We start from the raw sequence: 25,330 nt of genomic DNA on the forward strand, positions 1-25,330 counted from the left end.
TCTAAGTACACCACTACTATGTTTAAATTAAGAACTTCACCCCTTTATACACATACCACTTTCATTTTTTGGCATAGATAAATGTAAATTATTTCTATTTCACAAAATGAAGTTTCTAAAGAACTTCAGTGTTAGGAAATGCTAGAGTATAATATTATAAAACCATTTTTTATAAGGCCATTTTTGTTGCTTTTTTTTTGCTCAGTACAGAATTAATTTTCAGCCTTGCAACCTTTTGTTTCATAGTCATTCACAATTATTCAATAATATTGTAAAAGGAAATGAATTTTGAGGGGTAACAGGAAGAAGGGAATATTTGGAGATCTATTAGATATTTTAGATTTGTTCAGAAAATTAATGTGGAGATTTACAACTTCATCTTTCATTTTGCACTTTTAGGCAGAAAAGTCAAACAAAATCAAAATGGAAAAAGCTTTCTATGTCACTAGTACAATGTTGAAGGTTAATGCTGTAACTCTATACTGGTCTTTGGTATTACTTCCACTTTGGAGCCCTGTAGTTGTAATAAAATGTGTCAGGGAAGAATGCAGTGTTTGAGTCATGGTATCTACCCAGACTTTTATATAGTAACTGTTATAATAACTCAAGATTTTCAAAATGTGTCAGATGAAACGGCATGTGCCAACAGAGTTGTAGTCTGAGAAACTGTCACAGTTTATATGGAATTTCTTTTTAGGGAGGAGAATAACTCCCTTGGTTGTAGTGGAGGAAAGGAATTCAACATCTTTATTTTTCCTTATTTTTAAAACATGGCACACTATTTTGTACAGTCTCTCCTCTGTTTGTTTTGAATTGATAATTTTCATGAGGCAGATTAGAGGCTACCTGTGGACAGTTTCCATTAGTAGATACATTTTACTTGCTTTACCCAAATTACTTGCCAATATTTTAATACTGGGAAATTTCATACAAAATCTTGTTTTTTAAATTCCTCCTTGAAAATTAGAAGATCTGACACCATTGGGTGCATATTCTTTTATACTTTCAGTTGGCTACAGCTGGGTAGAACCTCTCTGCTTTAGATGAGGCTGCCTTCTGCATTGCACTCAGTGACCACCACCCACCCCCAACCCACTTCGTTATGTACATATGTGCACAGTTCCTCTTGGCACTGGCATTTATAATACTTGAGCTCAAGATTAAGATAATTTTGCTTTTGGAGTTCCCACTGTGGTTCAGTGGCTTAAGGATATGGCACAGGTTCTTTTGGTACCATGGGTTCAATCCCCAGCCCAGGAAAGTGGGTTAAGGATCTGGCATTGCCACAGCTGTGGTGTGGGTCTCAGCTGTGGCTCCAATTCAGTCCCTGGCCCCAGGAACTTCCATATGCCATGGGTGTGGCCAAAAAAAAAAAGATAATTTTGTTTCTGATATTCTGATACAGTTAACAAAATAATCAGTGACAAATCATTTATCTTCTAAGAAGGCTGCTTATTGCCTTTAATTTAATTTACACATAATTTGTCTTTGCATAGCATTCTTATATTGGCAACTGTCAAATTTATGGTATTTTAGAATTTTTTATTAGTGTAACAAGTCTTTTCAAAGGTCAAAATTAGGACTAGTTCAGACTTGGTTGTTTTTGTTTGTTTAAGTTTTATTGAAGCATAGTTGATTTACAATGTTGTGATAATTCCTGCTGTACAACACAGTGACTCAGTCATACATGTATACACATCCATTCTCTTTCAGATTGTTTTCCTACATAGATTATCACAGAATACTGGGTAGAGTTCTCTGTGCTATACAGCAAGTCCCATTGGCCATTCATTCCATGTACCTCAGTGTGCATATACCAGTCCCAAACCCCCAGTCCATCCTTCCCCACATCACCTGTCCCCCTTGGCAACCATTAGTTTTTCCAAGTCTGTGAGTTAGTTTCTGTTTTTCAAAGAAGTTCATTTGTATCCTTGTTTTAGATTCCACATATAAGCGATATCATATGTTATTTGTCTTTCACCAATTTCGCTTAGTATGATAGTTTCTTTTTTTTTTCTTTTTTTAATTTTTTTATTTTCCCACTGTACAGCAAGGGGATCAAGTTATCCTTACATGTATACATTACAATTACATTTTTTCCCCACCCTTTGTTCTGTTGCAACATGAGTATCTAGACAAAGTTCTAGTTTCTAGGTGCATCCACTTTGCTGCAAATAGCATTATTTCATTCTTTTTTAAGGCTGAGTAATATTGCATTGTATATATGTACCACATCTTCTTTATCCATTCCTCTTGATGGACATTTATGTTTCTTCTATGTCTTGGCTATAGTAAATGGTGCTGCAATGAACATCAGAGTGCACATAGCTTTTCAAATTATGGTCTCTGAATAGTGCCCAGGAGTGGGATTGCAGTAATAGTTTTATTTTTACTTTTTGGAGGAATCTCCATATTGTTTTCCATAGTGGTTGCGCCAATTTATATTCCCACCAGCAGTGTAAGGGATTCCCTTTTCTCCTCACTCTCTTCAGCATTTACTGTTTGCAGACTTTTTGATGATGGTCAATCTGGCTGGAGTAAGGTGGTATCTCATAGTAGTTTTGATTTGCATTTCTCTAGTAGCTAGTGATATAGAGAAACTTGGTTGTTTTATATCAAGATGTCAATATAATTTATACTAGCTTTAAAACTTTTTAAAAGTCACCTCTCTTGTATATGGAATAGTAGTTAAATAACATGCAAATAATATTTTAAAAGATACATTTTAGTTCTTCAGTTATGTTTAAAATTTGAAACGGTATACAAGTTGAAGGTTTGCTGAAGAATTACTCATCAGAATCTTCTCTCGGAGAAAAAATGTAAACTCTAATTTCAGAATTTTCTCTAGATTTTCCTTAAAAGTATACAGTATGTTGGTTTATTATTTAAGATAATCTAGCTTAGACATCTATACAGGCTGTAGCCAAAGCTCATAGTTATTTAGAATCATAATATAAATTTAGTTCCATATGTTTTTTATTGAATCCAAACAATTTCCTTTATAATACTAGTAAGTATAGTGCCTTCATACTTTAAGGCACTATATATTTCTTCTGGGTTTTTGTTGTTCTGGTTGCATAGTTAGATTAATGAAAACATCTCCCCTTATAAACATCTCTAAAGAAATTGCTCTTATGAAGCACTAATAAAAATATAAGTTAATAAATTGTTTGGAATTGCCCTTTATAGCTATACTGACAAATCTTAAGAAAAAAGAACTAATTTGTGTCAGTATTATCCTCCTTGTATCCTGTATCCTCCTTGATGTATCAGTAAATTGAAACCTGATTTCTCTGAGTGAAACAAATACAGAATTTGAAGTGTGGTTCAAACAATTTAAAAAAAGATGACGTAAAAAGGATCCTATGAAGTAGATCATATTTCCCTTTATGGAAAAGAGTTGTATGCATTTGAAATGTTTTTTCTTATAGCATTTTTAACTGTTGGATAATGTAGGAACCAAAAATTGACTTTTTATTAGAATTATGAAATTTTTGGCCATGTCAGGAAGGGTTTCCAGATAAATCTTAAACTGTCCTATTCTAAAAGAGGGGGGGAGCTAATTTGAGTTAAAGATACTGACTTGCTGCTCTATTACATTTTCTCTTACATCTGCAAAATAAACCCCTTTCACATCCAGCCAATTGTCTGAAAACTCATATAGCATATCCTAAGCTCATGGTTCCTGAGTTTTATTCAAAAACCTTTGGTGGCAAGGAGCTCACTCTCTTGAAAAGCAGACTATTCTAACTATAGACAGCTCTAAATATTACAAAGTAATTTAATCATTCATCATTCAACAAATATTTATTTTCCTTCTTTTGAAACTTTTTTTGCTGTTGTCTACTTCCGATCATTTAGCTTTAGTCCTGCCTTCTGAACTAATTCCTCTTCCACATGACAATTCTTTGGTGATTTTATAGAAACACTGAATGAAGTTCAGGGTTGGAATGAGCCCTAAAGCCCTGCTCGTCCAAACCCTTCTTCCCTCAAAAAAAGATGATGATGGCACCGTGTAACCCTGAGGACACCCGGGTTATGCTCCCAGGCAGGTCTGAGCCTGTTCAAAACAGCTCTCATATCCCATCCCACCTCCTCCTGCTCCACCCCAGATCCTTCATCCAGTCCTCATGTGACACCCTTGTAGCTTCTTTCTGCCCTGGTGGTGCTCTCTATATGTTTCTGTCTTGTCTGTGTGCTCCTGGAAGGACACTCAGAAATTAAACACATTTATTCAGATGTAGTCTGGCCTAAGTGAGATATAACCTACCTGCTTATGCTTCTGTTTACATTAATACCGCTCGGCGTTCATTAGCTTTAAAGCCACTTGGCAATCACATCTTGTATTGATGTATATATTTATTATCAATTTCAATGCTGAAGTCTTTTTTCCACCCTCTGTTCCTAGCCCTTAGCTCCTCAACTGTGTATCTGTATGTCTTATTTATCGGATCCAAACCTTGTTCTTTACTTTTATTCCCACATTATTAGTATACTCTGTACTATCGAGATCCTCTCTGGAGTCTGATTCTGCAATCCAGAAAATATTGCATCTCTCTTCTGTCCTATTTTCTGGAGATTTGACATATAGATATAGAAATAGATACACCATGGAGTTCCCGTTGTGGCGCAGTGGTTAACGAATCCGACTAGGAACCATGAGGTTGCGGGTTCGGTCCCAGCCCTTGCTCCGTGGGTTAACGATCCGGCGTTGCCGTGAGCTGTGGTGTGGGTTGCAGACGCGGCTCGGATCCCGAGTTGCTGTGGCTCTGGCGTAGGCCGGTGGCTACAGCTCAGATTCGACCCCTAGCCTGGGAACCTCCATATGACTCGGGAGCGGCCCTAGAAATGGCAAAAAGACAAAAAAAAAAAAAAAAAAAAAAAAAAAAAGAAAAGAAAAAGAAATAGATACACCAACAGAAAGAGAAACTATTCCCAGACCCAAAGTTTGAGAAGACCAATCTAGTCTATGACACAAATGCTGAATGGGGTAAGACTGAAAACATGAACTGTGGGACCATTAAGTAGTATTACCAAGATAAATTATTCAGGCAGTTAAAAATCCACTTTTTTTTCAATTGGCTTTCAGTTCAAATTTCTCAGTTTACTACCTAAGGATAATATAAGAAACCTTGACATACCTCTTGCTGTAATCTAGCTATATATGTGTTTCCATCTATGAAAACAGTTTTTCCTCATCATATTTTTTCATGCGATTTTTCCAACATTTAATAATTTTCTCAACTATTTCAAAAGTTGAAAAACATGAACAACTGTACTGTTAATGTTTATGAAGCTTCATCTCAACTGTAGGTAATGCTATGAAGCTTCATCCCAGAGCTGGAAAATGGTATATTATTCTTTCTCACTTTGTGGTCCATAATTGCTAATATTCTGTATCAAACAAGGAGAAAAGTTGACAGTGCCTTATGTGTAAATAAGTAATTCAATTTCAATAATGATATGATAGGCATACATCTTCTCATTTTTTATCCACATGTGGGAATCATCAAAGTTGTTGCTGATGAGGTGGTAGAACTGGTTACTTATCTGACTAAAAACCAGATGCCACCTGGCTTTTAAGACATAAACTTTGTTCCTTATGAGTACTGAAATTGGAGACCTATTGAATTAAGAGTAAGACTTCATGAAATACATTTTTGTTTTGGAAATTGGGCTATTACCTTTACCTTTAAAGACACCAGAGAAATATTTGTCCTTGGTTACACTTATGTGGAATACCATCATTTCATGTGTTCAAACACGGAATACAACTATTCACTTGTTCATTCTTTTTAAATTATTATTTACTGGTAAATAAGGCAAATATTTCATTTAATGTTTACTATGTTAAAAGATGATGTTACACTTTGAATTAATTCTTGTAATCATATGAAGTAAAAAAAATCTTGCTTTTCTTGTATGTGGCAAGTTCCTTTGATATATGGAATACTAGGAGCAAGTAAATAGACAAATTGACCCCATCAGAAATTGCTGCTACAGCTTATTTGAGCCTCATTTTCAGTAATTTTCTAATACAAGTTAATCTTTACTCCACATTTTTTGGCTGGCTTATTATTATTTAAATAGTTGAAATTAGGAGGTATAAAAAGAATTTGAGGCAAAAATAAAAGAGTTTGAATATTTTTAGTGTAGTTATTTCAAGTACATTGTGGGTGAAAGTGTCACTTTTAAAAAGTAAATACAAAAACCATCAGAATATGTTACAACTTGATATTAAAAATGTACAGCATTTCGTTAAATAACATCATCACCAACCACAGTAGGAAATGAAAACCAAAAAGTAGAAAGTTCTTATTATGATTTCTAATATCTGTATCATTATAAAGTTTAGATTTAATTTCACAGAAGTCGGGAAATTCTGTTCTGAGATTCCCAAAGAAACCATAACTCTCATATGGATTATAACAGCCTCTTTGAGGAGGAGCTCAAGTCATAGGACTCTTCCCAAACGGGTTCATCACTATGGGATGTAGTACTTCCTTTTCAAAAAGGAATTGCACCTTGTTCTGTTCTTCCTCCTAGAGATCCTGTATAACAATCATATTTTGAAGGTTTTATGATTGAAGAACCAGTGAATTACAGCATGTGATTGATGCAATGAGAACTTGTAGCCCTTTCTTCAAGTGTTAATGCAACAAAATAAAGTTCCTACAATGGACTAACCAAATTACTTCCTTTTTGAAGCAAAGCCCTTCCTCACATGTCTTGTTTCTAATTTAACACTCAGAAACACTAGATCAGAGATCTTTAACTGGTGCTGTGTGGGCCAAAGCATCCGTCCCCCTGTGGCAAAATCATTCGAGTCCTAGTCATTTCTTTTTTAGCCCCAACTTGATGCCTATTCAGCCAAGAATCTCCACTTCCTTTTGTCTTAAACCTGCTCCCTTATTTATGTTATCTGCCTGGTCCTTGTAGCCATCATGTTTATTCCACATGCAACATCAAGTGACATTAAATATAAAGATAGTTATAGAGCATTCAAACATGTGCAAAATTGTATTCAGTGTTTTAGTTCCGTATGGAAACATGCAATTTCAGAGACACTTTCAAGCCAGACTGTTTTAGTTTTGTATGGTTAAGCAGATCCTGGGAAAACACTAAAATTTAGTATGTGAACTAAAGGGGGATTTTAGAGAAGAACCAGTTAACTAGTGGAGGAAATTACCTCGAATGGTACAATTCCGAGTAACGTTACTCCCTGGTACTCTTTCAAGTACTCCATTATCTCCTGGTTGCTAAGGTCATTTTTGAAGAATTCCGTTATTCAAAAGGGCATAAGGTGTTTGCTCTGGGCTCAAATTTATTTATGGGGGAGAGTGAACTTCAGAGGTGGATTAGGGAGTCACAAGAATTACTGTCCATTTGTTCTAGATGAGCCCCACAGGACTTTCCCCAGCTCCTTTATACCCTGGTTTCCAGTCTGTCAGAAGAGAAAAAGAGGCTCCATCCAGGGAGCATGCCCAAGAAATTAACTAACATTACACAAAAGAAGTTTAGCAAATAACCATTAAGCCAGACACTAAATAGAGTTTCTGGGGAAAAACAGGACACTTCTGCTTTTCTCCCAGAATAAAGAATGTAAAAAGTTGAGTTTTTCTCACAGGATAAATGCCAATTTTCCCTTCAGTATAAGGTGCCCTGTCAGCAAATGAACCCCCTATTTGCTTGGCAGTGTTTTTTTCCTGATCCTGCTGTGCCTCTTCTCCCAGATGTAGACTATTTCCTTCCAGAAAGTGAATAGGGTATACTCAAGTTCAAGTGGGCCCATGACTTGGCAGCCTCAACTGGAAAGCATCCTTGGTTTTATGGAAACATAAGTACAAAATATTATTGTATTATACATTTTCATGATACTGTACCATGTTTGAGGGATGATTCCTTGAGAATTAAAAGACACCACACGTTTGGGCTTCATAACTCAGAATTTATATTTCAAATGCAAATGCATGAAAATCAGATGGGTAGAATTAAGGCTTGCTTTTTTGCATGATTTATTTTTTAAATGGAGGGGGTTGTCGAGCAAATTATTATGCAGTGTTGGTAATCAAATTGATATTCTAAACAAGATTTCTGAATTTTTAAAAATGTCCTTAAAGAATAAAATTTTCCCAAGTCTGCTTTTGCATTTTCTTATAAAAATATGTGGTAATTATAATGGGCTTATTTATTCATCAAAGCATTAGTTAAAAGAAACTGGATAGCAACTGATCAGGCTAGTTCTGATTAATATATAAAATTGAAATCATAAATGAAAATTTAATTTTAATTACTATAAAATGATATTAATTATAATATGTAATTCAGATTACCATATAGTCTGTTTGCCAGTCTAGTCCATATTAATGAGTATTATTGTTCAAAACTAAATTCATTGCCTTAACTTGAAAACTTACTACTCTTTCTGTAACCTTGTTTGTTTTGGTGGGGGGAGGGGGCATCACCCGTGGCACATGGAGGTTCCCAGGCGAGTGATCCATTCGGAGCTACAGCTGCCAGCCACAGCAACGCAGGATCTGAGCCGTGTCTACAACCTACACCATAGCTCACAGCAACACGGAATCCTTAAGCCACTGAACAAGGCCAGGGATGGAACCCGCAACCTCATGGTTCCTAGTCGAATTCATTTCTGCTGAGCCACGATGGGACCTCCTTCTTTCTGTAATCTTTAATTTTATTAAAAGGATCTTTGTCATCAACGTTGGCACAAGCTTACAATCCTTTCTTGAAACCCTCAGAGTCAAATGTATTTCAGAATTTAGAATTGTAGGCATTAGAAAATTAATGTTGTTCATACACTACGTATTGACTGACACCCTTAGAGTGGCCCGAGGCACCCTGATATAAAACCACCAATCTCTGCAGTGAAACACATGCAAGTTCACACTAAGGAGGATTATTAGGGACCGTAAATAGCCTCACGTATCTTCAAACAAGTTTTTTTTTTTTGCCACCAAATGAGTTTGCTACAAAGTTAGAAAGATCTTAAGTTAAACTTAAGAAGAAATGTTTGGATTTTAGAAACTACAGATAAAGGATCATAGACTACATTTTGATTTTTAATCTGTTCTTCATAATTTTGCCAGGGTTGTCTTCCTCAGATGCATGTGTGGGATGGCACCTTCATTGTGTGAAGAACTTCATGGTTTCCCACTATTTCCCACTTTCAGCTTCTTTGAAGACCTCCTACAGCTATACCCTAGCAACTTTTCTAGGCTCTTTCCTAAAAAGTATGTGCTTCACCCCAACCAAACTCAACCTACCAGCAATTCCCAAGTATACCTTCTACCTCTTTGCTCATGATACTTCAGGCTAGAATGCCTTCTTCCGGAGGCCCCCAGTCCACACCCCACTTCAAGTACCATCATCCTTTTTATCCTTCCTCACCCATCTCAAATCCCACCTTTATAAAAGCCAGTTTCATTCCCCAGTCAGAATGTGTTTAAAAAGTACATTGCCTGTCCCTCTAATTAGCACAAATTTAGTATATTTTCCATTTGAATTTATATTCATGTAGTAACCTCCCCACCCCACTAGATTTAAACCCCTACAGCTTCTTTCACTATATTTGGTGTATTTAAGAGCCGTTTTTCAGATGAAGGAATGAATGTTTGAGTTACTCTCTCTTGAGCTCATCAGTCTGACCTCCCACAGGAACCTCACACCCCATAGTCATTGCCATTGCCCTTATCTTAACCTTCCCCAAGTGAAGACGAATACCTAGAACAGGACCTAATTTTTGTATTGCAAGGGTAGAGTCAGCATGTCCTTAGAAAAGTATACTTTTTCTTTGGTTCGGCAACTCATCTTGATAATACTGTCAGGAAGGAAGGTGTCAGAGCCCTTTGATACTGGCCAGACACTTTAGGGGACTTCGTTCTGTGAGTCTCAATGTAAGCATCCTTTCCCTGGGGAAGTCCTCACTGACCAGCCGACCTTGGTTAGGTCCCCATTCTGTGTACACTCATAGCCGTGATTTTGCTAACAGTCATTGTATTCACTTTGGGGGTAGGATTCTCCATCCAAAAACTCAGGTGAGTAAGAAATATGACCTAATTTTCTCCAGCAATTTGATTTCTGAGTCTAAACTTCCTCCATCTGTTGACAAAACAAAGTACATCAGCCTTCTGGGGATTTTCACACTTTCTTCCTCCTTTCGGACCGATTCATATTTTGGGACCTCCAAAAGGTCTGAGGGTGAGAACTGAGAGGCACCCGGTCTTCCGAGGTTGATCCACACAGTTTGCTGCTGAGAAGGTGACCAGGCCTCACCTGCATGGCCCTTCAGAGACAGTGTGTCACTGCTACATCTCCCGGGCCTGGAGGAATCTGCCGTTTCTGTGCTACACTTCAGACAGGGGAATCTTTGGCAAGGCTGCCCCAAGTCTTGTGCATCTAGACACGTCACAAAGCCATTTCTTCCTTGAGGTAGTGTTGCCTTCCTGGAAGTGCTGCTCTTGGGGCCCACAGTGCTCCTTCCTCTCTTCCAGCTTGGAGAAATATCTTCCTAGGTATTCTTGGTCTCTAGCAATGTTGGCCAACAGGTTTTCTTTTCCACCCTGCCTCTTCATACCTCTCCTGAGGCAACAGCAGATGGCCAGCCAAGAACTTGACTGAGGGGCAAAGGAAATCGAAGAATTTAAAAGAAAAAGAGTATAGATACATATATGAGAAGAGATGCCAGCCACATTTATAATTGCTTGTTTAAAGTCTGCCTTTCTTCATTATACTCTAAGTTCCTTGAAGCCTGGGATGAGGCTTTCTAATCTCAGTGTCCAAATTCTGCCTTTTTTATAGTAAGCCTAAATTGTTAGAGTAATATGAATTTTTCTTGAATAAGTGAATGAATAAATGGGAATGAAATTCAGAGACTTTGAAGGATTTGTAGAAAATATAGTGGCTAAGAGGGTAGACTCTGGAGCAGCTGGCCAGGGTGTGAGTCTTGCGGGCAAAACCCATAAACACTTTATGCCTCCAGTTCTTCATCTGTCAACTGGTCGTTATGAAGGTGAAAAGAGCTAACATCTGGGAGTTCCCTTTGTGGCTTGGAGGTATTGAGCCCAGCCAGTATCCACAAGAATGCAGGGTTGACCCCTGGCCTCACTCATTGGGTTAGGGATTCAGCATTGCTGTGAGCCGTGGCATAGGTCTCAGACATGGAATGGATCCCACATGGCTGTGGCTGTGGCGTAGGCCAGTAGCTCCCGCTCCGATTTGACCGATAGCCTGGGAACTTACAGATGCCGCAGATGTGGCCCTAAAAAGGCAAAAAATAAAAAGAGGTAAACTTTTAGGACTAATAGCTGGCACACAGTATCATATCAGAATTGACCATTATCATGACCATCGTCATTATTTATTATCTCATTAAGAAACCCTAAGATAGGACTGATCCAACAAGAGCAAAGTTTATGTAAATAAAATTGATATAATTTTATTTTTGCCCAGTCTCCAAGACTGTGAGGCTGTTTTATTTTCCTTCCCTGTTTCCCACATCCATACTATATTGGTTCCCTCAGGTTAGGGCAGTGCTTCTTCAGGAAACCTGCCAGTTTCCATGAGGTCTCATCTCCTGTCAGCATTTCTTAACTGTACCGCCTTAGGAAACACCACACCCTGTGGAATCCCTTCTTGGATCATAGATAACAAAGAGATCCTTTCTCAGTATGTATAATTCAGGTAGTTTTTCTTATTCTTTACCCTTGCCAGGGTTGAAGTTTATCCACCACCTTTCTGCTTATTTTTTGATTCTTGCAGTTTGTCTTTGCTTACTTAGCATTTCAGTAGCTAATAGTATTTAAGGACATGACTTTATCAATATAGAGATTGCATTGTTCTCTTTCTGTCTTAGTCATTTGTAAATTCACATTTATCATTTACATATAAAAAGATAATTCCTGGAGTGATTAGGGTTAACATCTATGATAGAACACAATAGCATGGAACAGAATATCTATAAAAAAGAAAAATTAACTTTTTAATTTAACTACAGAAAGCTTGTTCTTTCCATAGTTGTCCTAAGACAGTCTTTTTCAGTCAGCTATAAATTTTGATTTTCACAGGCTCCAATGCTAGTATTATTTGGTTGTTCAAAGAAGTCTTTTAGCTATTTAGCTTCATACAGTTGATTTTTCTATTCATACATATTATACCATCCACTGCAATATGGAATGATTCAGCAGCAAATTTCTTTTTCTTAATTTTTTTCCTTATTTAGCCTTCTAAGGGTTTTGCCATTAAAGTTTTCTTTTACCTAAATATTTTTGTATTCCCCATCTGGCCTCTCTAAGCTAGAAATGATTTTATCAACTTCTAGGAATATTTGTCTTTATTTATGCTGCACACATACGCACTATAATGGTTGTGTTGCAAAGAATGATATATTTTAGACAAACAGAATTATGATACCATTTACATCATGGAGAAACTCAGGGACTCTCATTTCTCAGCATAACACATATCTTTTCTTCCAACATGATTTTTTACTGGGGCCCCTTGACCACTTTTGTAATTCAAATAATTGTTTATTTTTTCCTCCATGCCTCTGTAACCTCACAGACACTCCTTTGTGCTTATTAGTGAGCATCCATTATAAGTGACTTTAACCACTGTTAGCCTCTTCTTACTGTGGATTATTTATGCACATTTATTCAGCATAATTAATGATGCAGTAAACAATGAAGTTGAGTATGTGTGTCTATCATTTTGAGTCATTTGCCTGTATAGAATTTTTGTTAGGAGAGTTAACAGTCCTCCTGTTTCTACAATCACTTTTTATTATTTCTCTTTGTGGTTACCTCTTCCTCTGCCCATCCCTTAAATCAAAGTCTTTCCAAGTGTTCTTTCCTAGGTCTGTTCTCACCACAGCCTCCCTAGGTGACTGCCCGTAGCCCTGTGACTTGTGATTCCCACTTCTCTCCTGACTATTTTATATGCACATCCAACTGCTGCCCCTTAGCTGTCCTTAAACACTTCAAATTCAGCAAGCTAACTGAATTCATCATTTGAAACCAGCTGCCTGCCCCAGAAAACCTCTATCCTTCGAATGTTCCTCTACCATCTTTCCGTTGCTCAAGCTAGGGACCTAGGACCATTCTCTGCTCTTCTTTCTCTCCTATGTTCTCAGCCGAGCGATTGGTCTTATGAGTCCTACAGCTTAATATCACAGGAGACTAACAATTGGTCCTCCTCTTGTTCTAGGACACAGTCTTTCAACTAGACTACTGAAGCATGTTCCTAAATGGCCTTTCTGCCTTTGATTTTACTATTGCTGTGCCAAACCCCCATCCCCTTGTTCACCTGGCTGGAGAGTCCTCCATGGCTCCCCAAACCGTGAGTTGGGTACACATTTTATTTCTTTTGCAGCCTCTTCACCTCTTCATCACAATGGTTTTCACTTCCTACCATTACTTCCTGTTTATTTCCCCACCACACATTAAACCTGGTGAGCTTGGGGTCTTACTCACATTCAATCCCCAGGGCCGAGCACAGTGAAAGCTGCATGGAAGGCACTCAATAAGTACTTCTTAAATATTGTATGCTGGTCAGTTTTTAAGCTTTCTAATATTTAAATTATAAAACAAGTAGAAAGAAATTATAAGTATATAAATTTCATGATGACAATGTCTGGAATCAGAATTCTTGGATTAAGTTTCTAGCTCTATCATTGCCTTATTGAATATTTTTCACCAAACACAAAACTTTCTCAATATAATGTAGTCATATAACACTCATCATTACTGAGAATACAATAAAAATGACAATAGCATCTTGAATTTATGTCTTTCAAATAGTTAGAAGCATTTCTTATGAATCATTTTTTTGTTCATCATCCCTGTGGGGTAGGCCAGTGTCTTTCCTTCTGAAAGGCAATGAAGGGAGATACAGTTCTTCCTGTAATGGTGTCACAACGCTGATCCTGGATGGTTACCTACCTCACAGAACGTGGGGAAGATTCATGAAGTTGTCCGAGTCTTTATGTTCAGGAAAATGGGTTATATAAAGTAGTTTTATATTATCATATGTCCAGTTTCTTAAGAACTCAAAATATTTGGGGGTGAAAACTGTACACAAATTACTTCAGTATTTCAGCTTATACCAGGGCTCTTTCTCCTTCTTTTTCTGAAGACATTTTTTTCCACACCCATTCAAACCATCTGTGTACCAGGCAAGTTTTCTGAGATGTAAAACCAAGTGAAATATGTCCGTTCCATTTATTTAGAAAGGACTATACTGAATGATACTCTGGAAGAAAAACATCAGGGTAATGAAAAACTGCACTGTCTATGTGAACAGCAGAGCAGCCTCTCAGGGACAGCCACGCAAAGCCTAAACCTGCAGACAAGCACTCGGCGCCAGCGCTTTTCAAACCTACCCTCCAAAGACTGCCTGCAGGAAGCAGTCAGCTCATTGTCTCTGTGTGATCTGGAGGTAGCCCCTGTGAGATGAGGTTCTCTACCACCATCAAACTGTAACATCTTTAAAGATTTGTGTTAAGCTTTTTTTTTTTTTTTTTTTTTTTTTTTTTGGGTCTTTTTGTCTTTTCTAGGCCGCACCCGCAGCACATAGAGATTCCCAGGCCAGCGGTCTAATCGGAGCTGCAGCCGATGGCCTACACCACAGCCACGGCAACATAGGATCCAAGCCACGTCTGCAATCTACACCACAGCTCACGGCAATGCCAGATCCTTAACCCACGGAGCAAGGCCAGGGATCAAAACCGGCAACCTCATGGTTCCTAGTCGGATTCGTTAACCACTGCGCCACGACAGGAACTCCTGTTAAGTTTTATATTCTACCCAAATTATGTCAATGTTTGCATTATATAAAAAATGTTCCAAAGTATTTACCATTCATTAAAATGGACACTTAAGGAGTTCCCACAGTGGTCCATTGGGTTAAAAATCTGACTGCGGTGGCTTGGGTTGCTGCAGAGGCACCGGTTCAATCCCCAACCTGGCATAGTGGGTTAAAGCATCCAGTGTTGCCCTAGCTATAGCTCAGATTAAATCCTGGCCCAGGAACTTCCATATGCCGGGGATGCAGTCATAAAAATTTAAATTTAAAAAAAAAAAAAAGGCTCTTAAGGAAGAGGTGCGATAATTATTATTGCCTTTCAACTCTCCCCAGCCGACTGGCGTGGGCTCTCGTTCAGGCATCACCCCATTTGAAAAGCACAGAGTCCTAGGATATTGCAGCCCAGGCCATGGCTTTTTTGTTGGAACTTAAGAGAATTCATCCACCTGTCCCCTTCCTACTTTGCTCCATGTAAACTCCTGAAATCCTTTTGCCTAGCTCTCTAATGAAATATGTAGAGGGTTTCTCCAAGCATCTAATTGTTAGCATGTCCACAGTTAAGATGATTGAGGATATAAAATCGGCTTCCTCAAATCGAGATGTTCCAAATGGTTGAGAAAAATGATCTGTCTGAGATGGGAATTACCTATCCACTTCTATCTTTAGATCTTGTGATTTTTTTTTTCTTTAGGTCTTGTTAACACTGGAAACCAAACTGTGTTCTAAAACTTAATGCTTTTTTGTGTGAGTTTTTAGAAAATATGATCAAGCAGCAAGCTGGTCATGCTCAGATATGAGCATGAGAAGTGACTTATTTTTACATGCAAATTTCAAGACATTTGTAAGGTCTACCATGTGTGCTGTTAAAAGATTTTTAATTTTAAATTATTTTTGTTAGATAATCCCGTTTAAAGTGACACTATGATTTATCACCACTAATCAAGATTCTGATCCCTCATAGGCTTCTTGTTTGTATCTGTTTTTGTTCTTTGTTACATAAATATGAGGTTTATATATAAAATTCTGACTGTGTAATATAGGGCTAATGAGTCACAGATGGAAAGATGCTGGCACATTACCATCTAATAACATTTTAAACTCATATTCCATAGTAAAACAAAAGCAAATTGTACACATCTGTTTTCCAACTTGTAGCATTTCTGAATTTGTGGAGAGTCTATATTTAAAGGACTTTTACTTGAGGAGAAGAAAAGGAGGATACAGGTCACCTCAAAAATACCCAGCCACTTAGTAGCCTTATCAGAAAGGATTTGGCCAAAGGGATAAGATTCCCTTGGCTTTGCTTCCCAAGAAGTCCCAGCTCTAAAGAACAAGAATCAAACTCAATAGGGCTGAAGAGATGTCTCTGGCTGCAAACAAAATTTTATTGGCTCTGTTAAGAAGAAAAATATATCCGTAATAAGAGGGAAATAGGGAAATATACCAACATGAATAAAATTTTAAAATTAGAAAACCCCTGGCTTTTTCTAAAAATATCCTCAAAATAGATTTGGCTGGAAAGAGTGGTAAGGAGGAGAAAATGTAGGAAGGAAGCCTCCAGACACTTGAGGCCGTATATTGCCATGGTTCTTGTTTATTCTTTTGTATGATAAATGTATTCTGTGTGGGAAAAAAATGGGAATAAAAGACTATATCCCATGTTGTTCAAAAAGAAATAGAACATGAGCAAAATTTCTCTCTCAGACCTACCCAGTTAATAGTGCCTGTGAGGACGAGGTAGTACAAGCTAGTGAAGTACCAGCCCTTCAAACATCTCCCCCCAACCCCCCATTCTCCTTGGTTAAGGAATTCAAAACCACTTGTCTGCTGCACGGGGGGTGTGTGAACTGTCAAGTTCTTTTGGAAAAGTTACGTGACAGAAGTGATTACTGCAGAGTGTGCTCATAAATCCCCTGACATGAAATATCCACATTATAAGAGACAGATTTCCATCCACCGCCTCTGCAGGAATTCCTGAAACAGGAAAGACCTGAGAATTATCATATGATGGGAGAGAGAAATTTTGGTATGTGGGTGGTAAGGCTATATTTTTTAAGACATACTTCTTTTATGCTGAGGAATATGTCTACTCAGACTATAAAATTCTGTTCCCTGTTGTCCAGAAAAGATTTAATACCTGTATTGTATGTCCTGAGTTGTAAACAGAATATCAATAGAGGGAAATTCAGTGTTGTGTTCGTAACAGAGTCTGTAGTTATCTCCACTTTGTACTAACATTTTGTATGTAAGAGTCCAGAAATCTGAAAAGTGTATACACGGATCCCAACGGACCCGAATTCAGAAGCTGATCTCCCTCTAAGGAATGGTTGGCTTGGGGGCCTCATGTGTCTGATTTTGTTTACCGTGTGTCCAACAAGGCATGACTTAGAGCCAGGATCAGGTGGCATTAGGTACATGCTTGTTTTGTTTGTCCACCAGTGGAATGTCTGTGTGACGTTTTGTGTCGTGTTGTTTTGGTGCTGTGCCACGTCCATAGGGTCTGCCAGGCTTCCCCACAGTGGCCGCTCTGCACAGTAATCAGATCCTCACCGTCAAGGTTTGTGGTTGGCACCCATGCCTGCTCAGTCAGAGCCCGCAATCAGCGTAAGAGTGAGCAGGGATGGCTCAATTGGCCTGCCTGGTCCAGTCACTCCCTTTCTGCATGCTCAGCTGGTTACCTTACCTCCATCAGTGAGGCCCAGCAAGTATTAAGAAGGAAAATCTTGAGCACATAAGAGGAGGACGATGACATCAAAGAAAGGCAGGCAAGCTCTCTAAGGCTTAATTGACATGCATCAAAATGCTCCATGATATTTTTCAGTCCATTCAAAAATCCTCAGTACCCTGGACTTCGGGCATCAATAAAATGGCAGTCACGTCCATGCCGCATTATGCTGGTTGAGGAATCTGACGGAAGTTGAACTGGTGCTTTGTCTCTGGACTTTCTGCTCAGAGTGCAGGAGGAGGGTGACTCAAGGTTACCTGCTTCCTTAATATACAACATTAAAAAGGCCCAACACCCACAGCAAAAAAAAAAAAAAAGATTCATTTCTAACTTAAAATCTGGCTTCACCATCCAATTTGGGGGTCATATTTCTTTCAAGAAGAACCAGAGGGTCTGATGTCAGACAGAAGTGCCAGTTCTGTATTGTTTGATGGTTATTATAAGTCTAATGTGTGTATCTTTATTTCTTTCTTTGGGGCCTTCTGATGCCTATTCTTCAACTCTCTCATCTCTGAACTCCAACCTTTGACCTCACCTGACTGATCAGATGGTGTTTCCTAAAATCAATCATGGGTTTCTCTCTGCTGATCAGCAGCTCATTAAACGCCGCCTGATTAAGGTAGTGCTTATTCTTGCTCAAGTCTGATTTCTTCTTTACATTCAATTTTTACTCTGTGTACTGTTGCTTTACCATTTATCTCTCATGGGCAGGATGGGGTGGTGGGTATTTATTTTAAAATATACTAGAGCAAAATTATGTGTAGTGAGCTGCATTTGTTTGAAAGGTAGATGAAAATTCTAAAATCAAAAGGCCTAGAAAGCCTATCTAATTTTTCCTTAAATAAAAAAAAAAATGAAAGCTTAAAAATTATATCCAGTGATAGACCCAGTTTCTAAGCTCTCTGGTTTTGGTGATGTATAAATTATTATACAGCATGATAAGAGCTTCGTATGTTTAATTTTTTGCGTTAGGAAAAAGTAAATATTTGTGCAGCTTTTTAATGCAGCCATTTTATTAAGCAAGGTGACATAACTGATGCAGCATTGTTATGGATATTCTTATGCAAAAGTTTCCTACCAACTCTGAGCATAGTGATAACGTACACACTGTTTCCAAGAGCTGAGATTGCTGGTTCCTGAGCTGCTTTGATTTTAACAGCCTCTACTCTGCTCACCCAGCATGAATATTTATTTGCTCCCTGCTGGCAGGCAAATTGCCTACAGGCTTTATGTTTCTGATTGTTCTGGTTCTTTTCATAATATAAATGTGGATTACTTAAAACAAAGTTAAAGTGTTGAAAAGAAGATCTGGGTCTTTATCTTTCATGGTTATTGTTAGTCTGTTCCCTTCTCCATTGCAGGGTGACCAAGGACAGGCTGGGCCGCCAGGCCCTCCAGGTCCCCCAGGCCCAAGAGGGCCTCCTGGGGACACAGGGAAAGACGGCCCCCGCGGAATGCCAGGAGTGCCCGTGAGTTGCTTTTTGGATCAGTTGTTCTCATGGGTGTTGTTTCCTTTTAAGTGCTGGGAATTGGGATGGAGTTGGGGACGGGGTGGCGGAGGTCAAGTAGAGTAGGTGGAAGGAAGTGAGGTGATAGGAACCTCCCCAAGCAGAGAGGGCACTGCCAGCAGGATTCTGCTTTACCACTTAACCCACGGGGCACCCACGCAAACCACAAGGAGAGGCCCAGAGACAGCAAATGACCGGTTTTCAGGTAAGCCCGAGACGTCTACAAGTGGAGGTGCCTGTTCTCGCTTGTGTCAAACCCGCCTTTGGTTTGAATGGAAGACTAGCCTGAAAAACTGGGTGGGAGATTGATAACATTTTCCAAAGAGTCAATGACAGAGACAGTAAAGAGCTGTGCAATTTATGGAAAGTAAAAGAGGTAAATCTTCCTAATATTTAATCCCTTGCAAAGAACTTGACCCCCCAAATCGCTAATGAAACAGTAAAATTAATGGCTAAAACATCAGCGGTTATGGTTTGAATATCATTTGTCCTTTGTACATGAAGCTTATTACAGAAATGACTTAACAGCAATTTCAGCACTTAGATCTAAGTACTAATTTATTTAGTACTTAGTTACTAAGATTGGCCAAGTGTCAATATTAGGACATTAGCTAAGTGGTTTGGTTTGAGGCAACTTAGTAATTTTAAAGAAACACATGGAAAAGGTCAGAGGTTTGTACACTTATGATTTTCAGACCTGAAATTCAGGTTTATTGCTCAATTAAATTATTTAATTTATATTATTTTCATTCATGTTTTCATAGTACAAAAGTAGTAATAAAATATTTATCCATAAAACAGAAAATTTTGAAAATAAAGACAATCAAAAAAGAAAAAAAATCAGACATAGTCGTTAATGTTTTGGTGTATTTCATTTTTATATTCAAATATTAAAGTATTTTTGAATGACATATTTTTAAGACTTTGGGGTACTTTTCTGAGACAACCTGCTGATAAGCTTCATCTCCCTCTTTGAAAGCTGCTGTAGATTCTTCATAGAAAATACAGGATTGACTTTCAGCATAATTTGCTGGTTGTTGTTGGAGTGCTTTCACTGGACCATTAGAGGTAGCAGTTTCATCCTAAAACTGTCTTCTAATATCTAACCTTTTCTTGGGATGAAACCTCAAAAGACAGAGAAATCTGTAGGTGGTTTACAATATAATCACTCCTAATAGTTTTATTTAGAATACCTTCCTGGCATAATTTTTAAATCTCTACTGTAATATAGACTCATTCTATTAAATCTTAAAATGTTCATAAAATGCATTTGGAGAAAGAACATCAGCGCTCTTTAAATCTCACTGTGTTTACATTCCTCTATTTAGCCTGAAAAGAATATATCTGACATTCACAGAGCCTAGTGGATATTGTGAAAAAGAAAAGAAAAAAAAAAAGTTGAAATTGGTTTTTACTGTTTGCAGCATTAATAAATTTATCACTATTCTTTTTTAAGGGTGAACCAGGGAAGCCAGGAGAACAAGGCTTGATGGCAAGTATCTCAGTTTATCTTTTTCTGTATGAAAAGAGTAGAAGGACAAGCTACTCAAAACTCTGCTCAAGTCTATATGTTACAAATGTGTCTGCCGTGTAACCTGTAACAAAGAGTGAGAATTAGTAAAAGTTAAAAAGTGATAGGGATAACTGAATCACTTTGCTGTACACCTGAAGCAAACACAACATTGTAAATTAACTTCAATTTTTTTATGGTAAAAAAAAAAAAAAAAGCGATAGGGCCTGTCCATCACATGGTAAGGTTCACATGACAACACATCTGCAGAGCGGATACAGAAGGGGAAAAAGGGAGAGATTCCAGATGGAACAAGTAACAAAGAGATGCTGAGGAAGACTTTGCTCTAAGGGAAATTAAGTTCAGGAATATGCCTGTTAGGTCGGACAGAAAGGAGTTTTCAAAGAAGCCAGGTGTGACTGCCTATGAAATAGTAGATCAGACCTTCCCCAGTGATTCAGGGGGGGACTCTTTTGTTGAAGGGCTTTACCCAGAGAAAAACAGTTGTGACTTCTTGATCTCTGTCATTAAAAAGACCATGAAATGCTTCCTCTTGGACTTGCTCATGGACACGCAGGTCCAAGCTCCTCAGGTTTGTTTATGCTTTGCCAGTGAAAGAGAATTTGGGGCCGTTCGCTGGCCCCAAAAGAGTAGAATTCCTTCAACCTACTTCTCCCTGTGTCTTCCTCCATCTCTGGAGCTGCCTTTGGGACCTGCTCTGTGATATGAACAATATTGGGGAACACAGGGTGATGCTCTAATAACCCAAATTGCAGAGGACAGCTATGTCTCACACCCGCCCTGCATGTAGTGATGACAATCAGCTTGATTGTGTCCATTCCACACGATGTGTGGCATGCAGCTTGCAGGTGTTCAGGATAGAAAATGTATTTTAAAAAGAAATAGTTAGTAGGTCCTAGTGAAACAAATGCATAGGAACACACTAGTTGGTCAGGAATGAAAACAAATGTGTGTGTGAGCTAAAGGTCAAAGGCTGCTCCATACACAGGATGCCTTCAGCAGCCCTCTTGGGGATACGTGCAGCAAGCTGTAGTCCTCGCTGTAGTGTAGCTGCCTTCAAAACATCACTGGTGAGATGGAAGCATCCTGGGACCAGACCTGACCCACTGCCTGGAACTTCTCTGTTCCTGACCTATGGTATCAAGACAGATAGTTGAGTCAGATAATTGGGTCAGGAGTGCTGTAATAGATTCTTTTAAAAAATAATCAAATGAAAGAAAAACAACAACAAAAGACCACATGTGAAAGTTAAACAAAACATCTGTCATCCTTGGTAACTCTGCATACAAGTGCAGCATTAGCTCACAGGGTTATAGGAGCACAAGAGGTAAAGGATTTTTGGAAAACTACCATGTAAGTTTTGAAATCTCTTTAAGCAATTGAATGCACCTGTAATTTCTGTCATGGATAATAATCAAAACATAATTCCTGCCCCCTGCCATATACTCTTGCATTACAAGCTACTTGGGAGTCCCAGGAGCCCATGTTTGCCCCCCAGGTATGCAGAGCCTGATCAGATTTTTATCATTGCCATTGGCTTGCTGCCCTGATACCCAGTGCAGCATCCTGATATGCAAAGTTCTAAAATAAAAAGTGGATATTTTTATCTATTTATTTATTTTTTTATTACTCAAATGAGTTTATCATATCTGTAGTTGTATAATGATCATAACCATCCAATTTTACAGGATTTCCATCCCACAACCCAAGCACATACCCCCCACCCCCCAAACTGTCTCTTCCAGAGACCATAAGTTTTTCAATGTCTGTGAGTCAGCATCTGTTCTGCAAAGTTCAGTCTGTCCTTTTTGCAGATTCCACATGTCAGTGAAAGCATTGGATGTTGGTGTCTCATTGTGTGGCTGACTTCACTTAGCATGATAATTTCTAGGTCCATCCATGTTGTTAAAAATGCTGATATTTCGTTCATTTTAACGGCTGAGTAATATTCCATTGTGTCTATGTACCACATCTTCTTGATCCACTCCTCTGTCAATGGACATTTAGGTTGTTTTCATGTCTTGGCTATTGCAAAGAGTGCTGCAATGAACATCATAGTGCATGTGTCTTTTTGAGTCATGGTTTTCTCTGGATAGATGCCCAGGAGTTGGATTGCTGGATCGAATGGTAGTTCTATTTTCAGTTTTCTGAAGAATCTCCATACTGTTTTCCACAGTGGTTGTACCAATTTACAATCCCACCAACAGTGTACTAGAGTTCCTTTTTTCCCACACCCTCTCCAGCACTTACTGTTTGTAGACTTTTTGATGATGGCCATTCTGGCTGGTATAAGGTGGTACCTCATAGTGGTTTTGATTTGCATTTCTCTAATAATGAGTGATGTTGAACATCTTTTCATGTGTTTTTTGGCCATCTGTATGTCTTTGGAGAACTGTCTGTTTAGACCTTCTGCCCATTTTTTGATGGGGTTGTTTGTTTTTTTGGTATGGAGCTGCAGAAGGTGTTTGTAAATTTTGGAGATTAATCCCTTGTCAGTGGATTCACTTGCAGAGATTTTCTCCCATTCTGTGTGTTGTCTTTTCATTTTGTTTAGGGTTTCCTTTGCTTTGCAGAAACTTTGAAGTTTGAGTAGGTCCCATTTGTTTATTTTTGTTTTTATTGTCAATACTCTTAAGAGGTGGATCTGAGAAGATGTTGCTATCATTTATGTCAGAGAGTGTTTGGCCTATGTTTTCCTCTAAGAGTTTTATAGTGTCTGGTCTTATATCTAGGTCTTGAATCCACTTTGAGTTTATTTTTGTGTATGGTGTAGAGAGTGTTCTAATTTCATTCTTTTCCATGTGGCTGTCCAGTTTTCCCAGCACCACTTATTGAACAAGCTGTCCTTTCTCCATTGTATATTCTTGCCTCCTTTGTCATAGATTAGTTGGCTGTTGTGCGTGGTAAAAGTGGATATTTTTAAAGTTATAATCCTATCTTCTGCAAATTCATATGCACAATCTAGAATACACTTGGTGAATATCAACTTAATCCCATTTCCCTACAATTCCTCGCTCTATGTCATTAAATATAAATGTTCCACCTAGTCCTAAAGGAATTAGGGCATTGTTTTAATTTGTTCCAATCTCCCAATGCATATAGGAAATTTTCAGATCAAGATGATCCTGGAGATTTTTTTTCTCTAAACCTTTTTTCTCTCATTAAACTCTTCATTTAGCTCATATTCTCATTTCAAAAAATGCAGCTAAGAAACTCAACTTAAATCACAAGTCTTCAAAGGATGTGTGTCATGTAGTGACCTTCTAAAATGCACTGTACTGTTCTTAAAGGTGTACAATTATTTTTAAAAGAAAACTTGCATAATGCATATTTTAAAACCAGGCAAATCATAAGTATACACATCAGTGAATTTTCACCATAAGCATAACTGTGTGACCACAAATTAGATCAAGAAATAGGATGTTATCATATCCTAGACACCCCCCTTTACCTATCCAGTCACCATCCCCCTCTTCTGCCTTCTACCAACATAGGTTAATTTTGCCTGCATTTGAATTTTATATTAATAGAATCATACGGTATGTAAGTTTTGTGTCTGGCTTCTTTCGTTCACATTATATTTGTGAGATCATCCACCTCTGTTTTAATGGCCTTCACAGCTGGTTAAAAAAAAAAAATTAAGAGGAAGAACCTTACTTCCTTGACTACCCTGTTAAAACTACATCACTCAAAGAGCACCAAATGAATGAATAGTCTGTCTGACCTTGGGCAAGTCACTTAACCTCTCAATTTTTCATCTGTAGAGAAAGGATAATAATACCCTCTTTGCCTCCCTTATAAGGTTGCCAGAGAAAAATGCAATAAATTAGGAGAAAGCACTTTAAAATATATAATGAAGAACTGTATGAGTATGTTATTATTATCACTCAGTTGTTCCCTCTAGAGTAAATTACAGGTGAGCATGGATTTATATAACAGATGTATTCCTGTAAAGTTCTATATGAATCAGATTTTCATAAATCAGTGTACCTTAAATGTGCTGGGAAATTTTGCTATGTAAAGCAATCCTATTCAGAGTTTTGTAAAGCAACATAATCCCCTAATTCCTGTTTCCAGCAAACTGAATTTTTTATATCTTATATTTGCTTAAAGGGAAATATTTCTATTATTTTTAAAACTATCATTTAAAAAAATCACTACTTATTTTTATTAACTTAAATAGGACCTGTATTTTTTAACCCATCTCAAAGACAGAAGATACTGGAGATACAATAGCAGCATTAATGAGGAAAAAAACTTCCTTGGACATTTTCCTTTCTTCTTTAAAATATTACACGTGTGTGTGTGTGTTTTGATTCAAAGTCTGGTAGAAAGAAAAGTACATTGTACCAGTAACTCTGGCCTCAGAACAACTTAGGAGTATATGACTATAGACTGTGATCCTTTTTACTGATCTATAAAATGTAGCCAATAATTCCTAGTCTATGTATCTCACTAGGATATGGTGGGAAGCAAATAATAAAAATATGAAAATGCTTTATGGAATAAAGACTTCCATAAATAAGAAGTAGTGTTTAAAAAAAAAAAGAAAAAGAAAAAAAAAAAAAAAAAGCTCAGGGGCGTTTCCATCATGGCTCAGCACTAAAAAATCTGACTCATATCCATGACGACACAGGTTCAATCCCTGGCCTCACTCAGTGGGTTAAGGTTCCAGTGTTGCAGTGAGCTGTGGTATAGGCTGCAGACGTGGCTTGGATCCCATATAGATACAGCTCTGAATCAACCCCT

General features: G+C 38.0%; 1 protein-coding gene across 50 annotated transcripts in view; it reads left to right on the top strand.

Moving 5' to 3' along the window:
* Positions 1-25,330, top strand: part of COL25A1 (collagen type XXV alpha 1 chain) — a 456,561-nt gene that overhangs the window by 303,902 nt on the left and 127,329 nt on the right. For 35 of the 50 annotated variants that reach the window (XR_014813215.1, XR_014813219.1, XR_014813207.1 and 32 more), the window contains 3 exons: positions 18,090-18,161; positions 18,904-19,011; positions 20,507-20,542. Coding sequence is in view for 32 of the 50 variants with exons in the window: in XM_084973227.1 (XP_084829353.1) it covers positions 18,090-18,161; positions 18,904-19,011; positions 20,507-20,542 (216 nt within the window). In the remaining 18 variants the exon portion in view is untranslated. Of the gene's footprint in view, positions 1-17,314; positions 17,375-18,089; positions 18,162-18,903; positions 19,012-20,506; positions 20,543-25,330 lie in introns of all 50 variants that reach the window. The other 15 variants (XR_014813225.1, XR_014813228.1, XR_014813221.1 and 12 more) reach the window with 2 other exon arrangements.

The sequence above is a fragment of the Sus scrofa genome, chromosome 8 (genome assembly GCF_054392235.1).
Source record: "Sus scrofa isolate SSC_HxYL_T2T_F1_AM1 chromosome 8, Sscrofa_HxYL_maternal_Yorkshire_Landrace_v2.0, whole genome shotgun sequence".
Taxonomy (NCBI): domain Eukaryota; kingdom Metazoa; phylum Chordata; class Mammalia; order Artiodactyla; family Suidae; genus Sus; species Sus scrofa.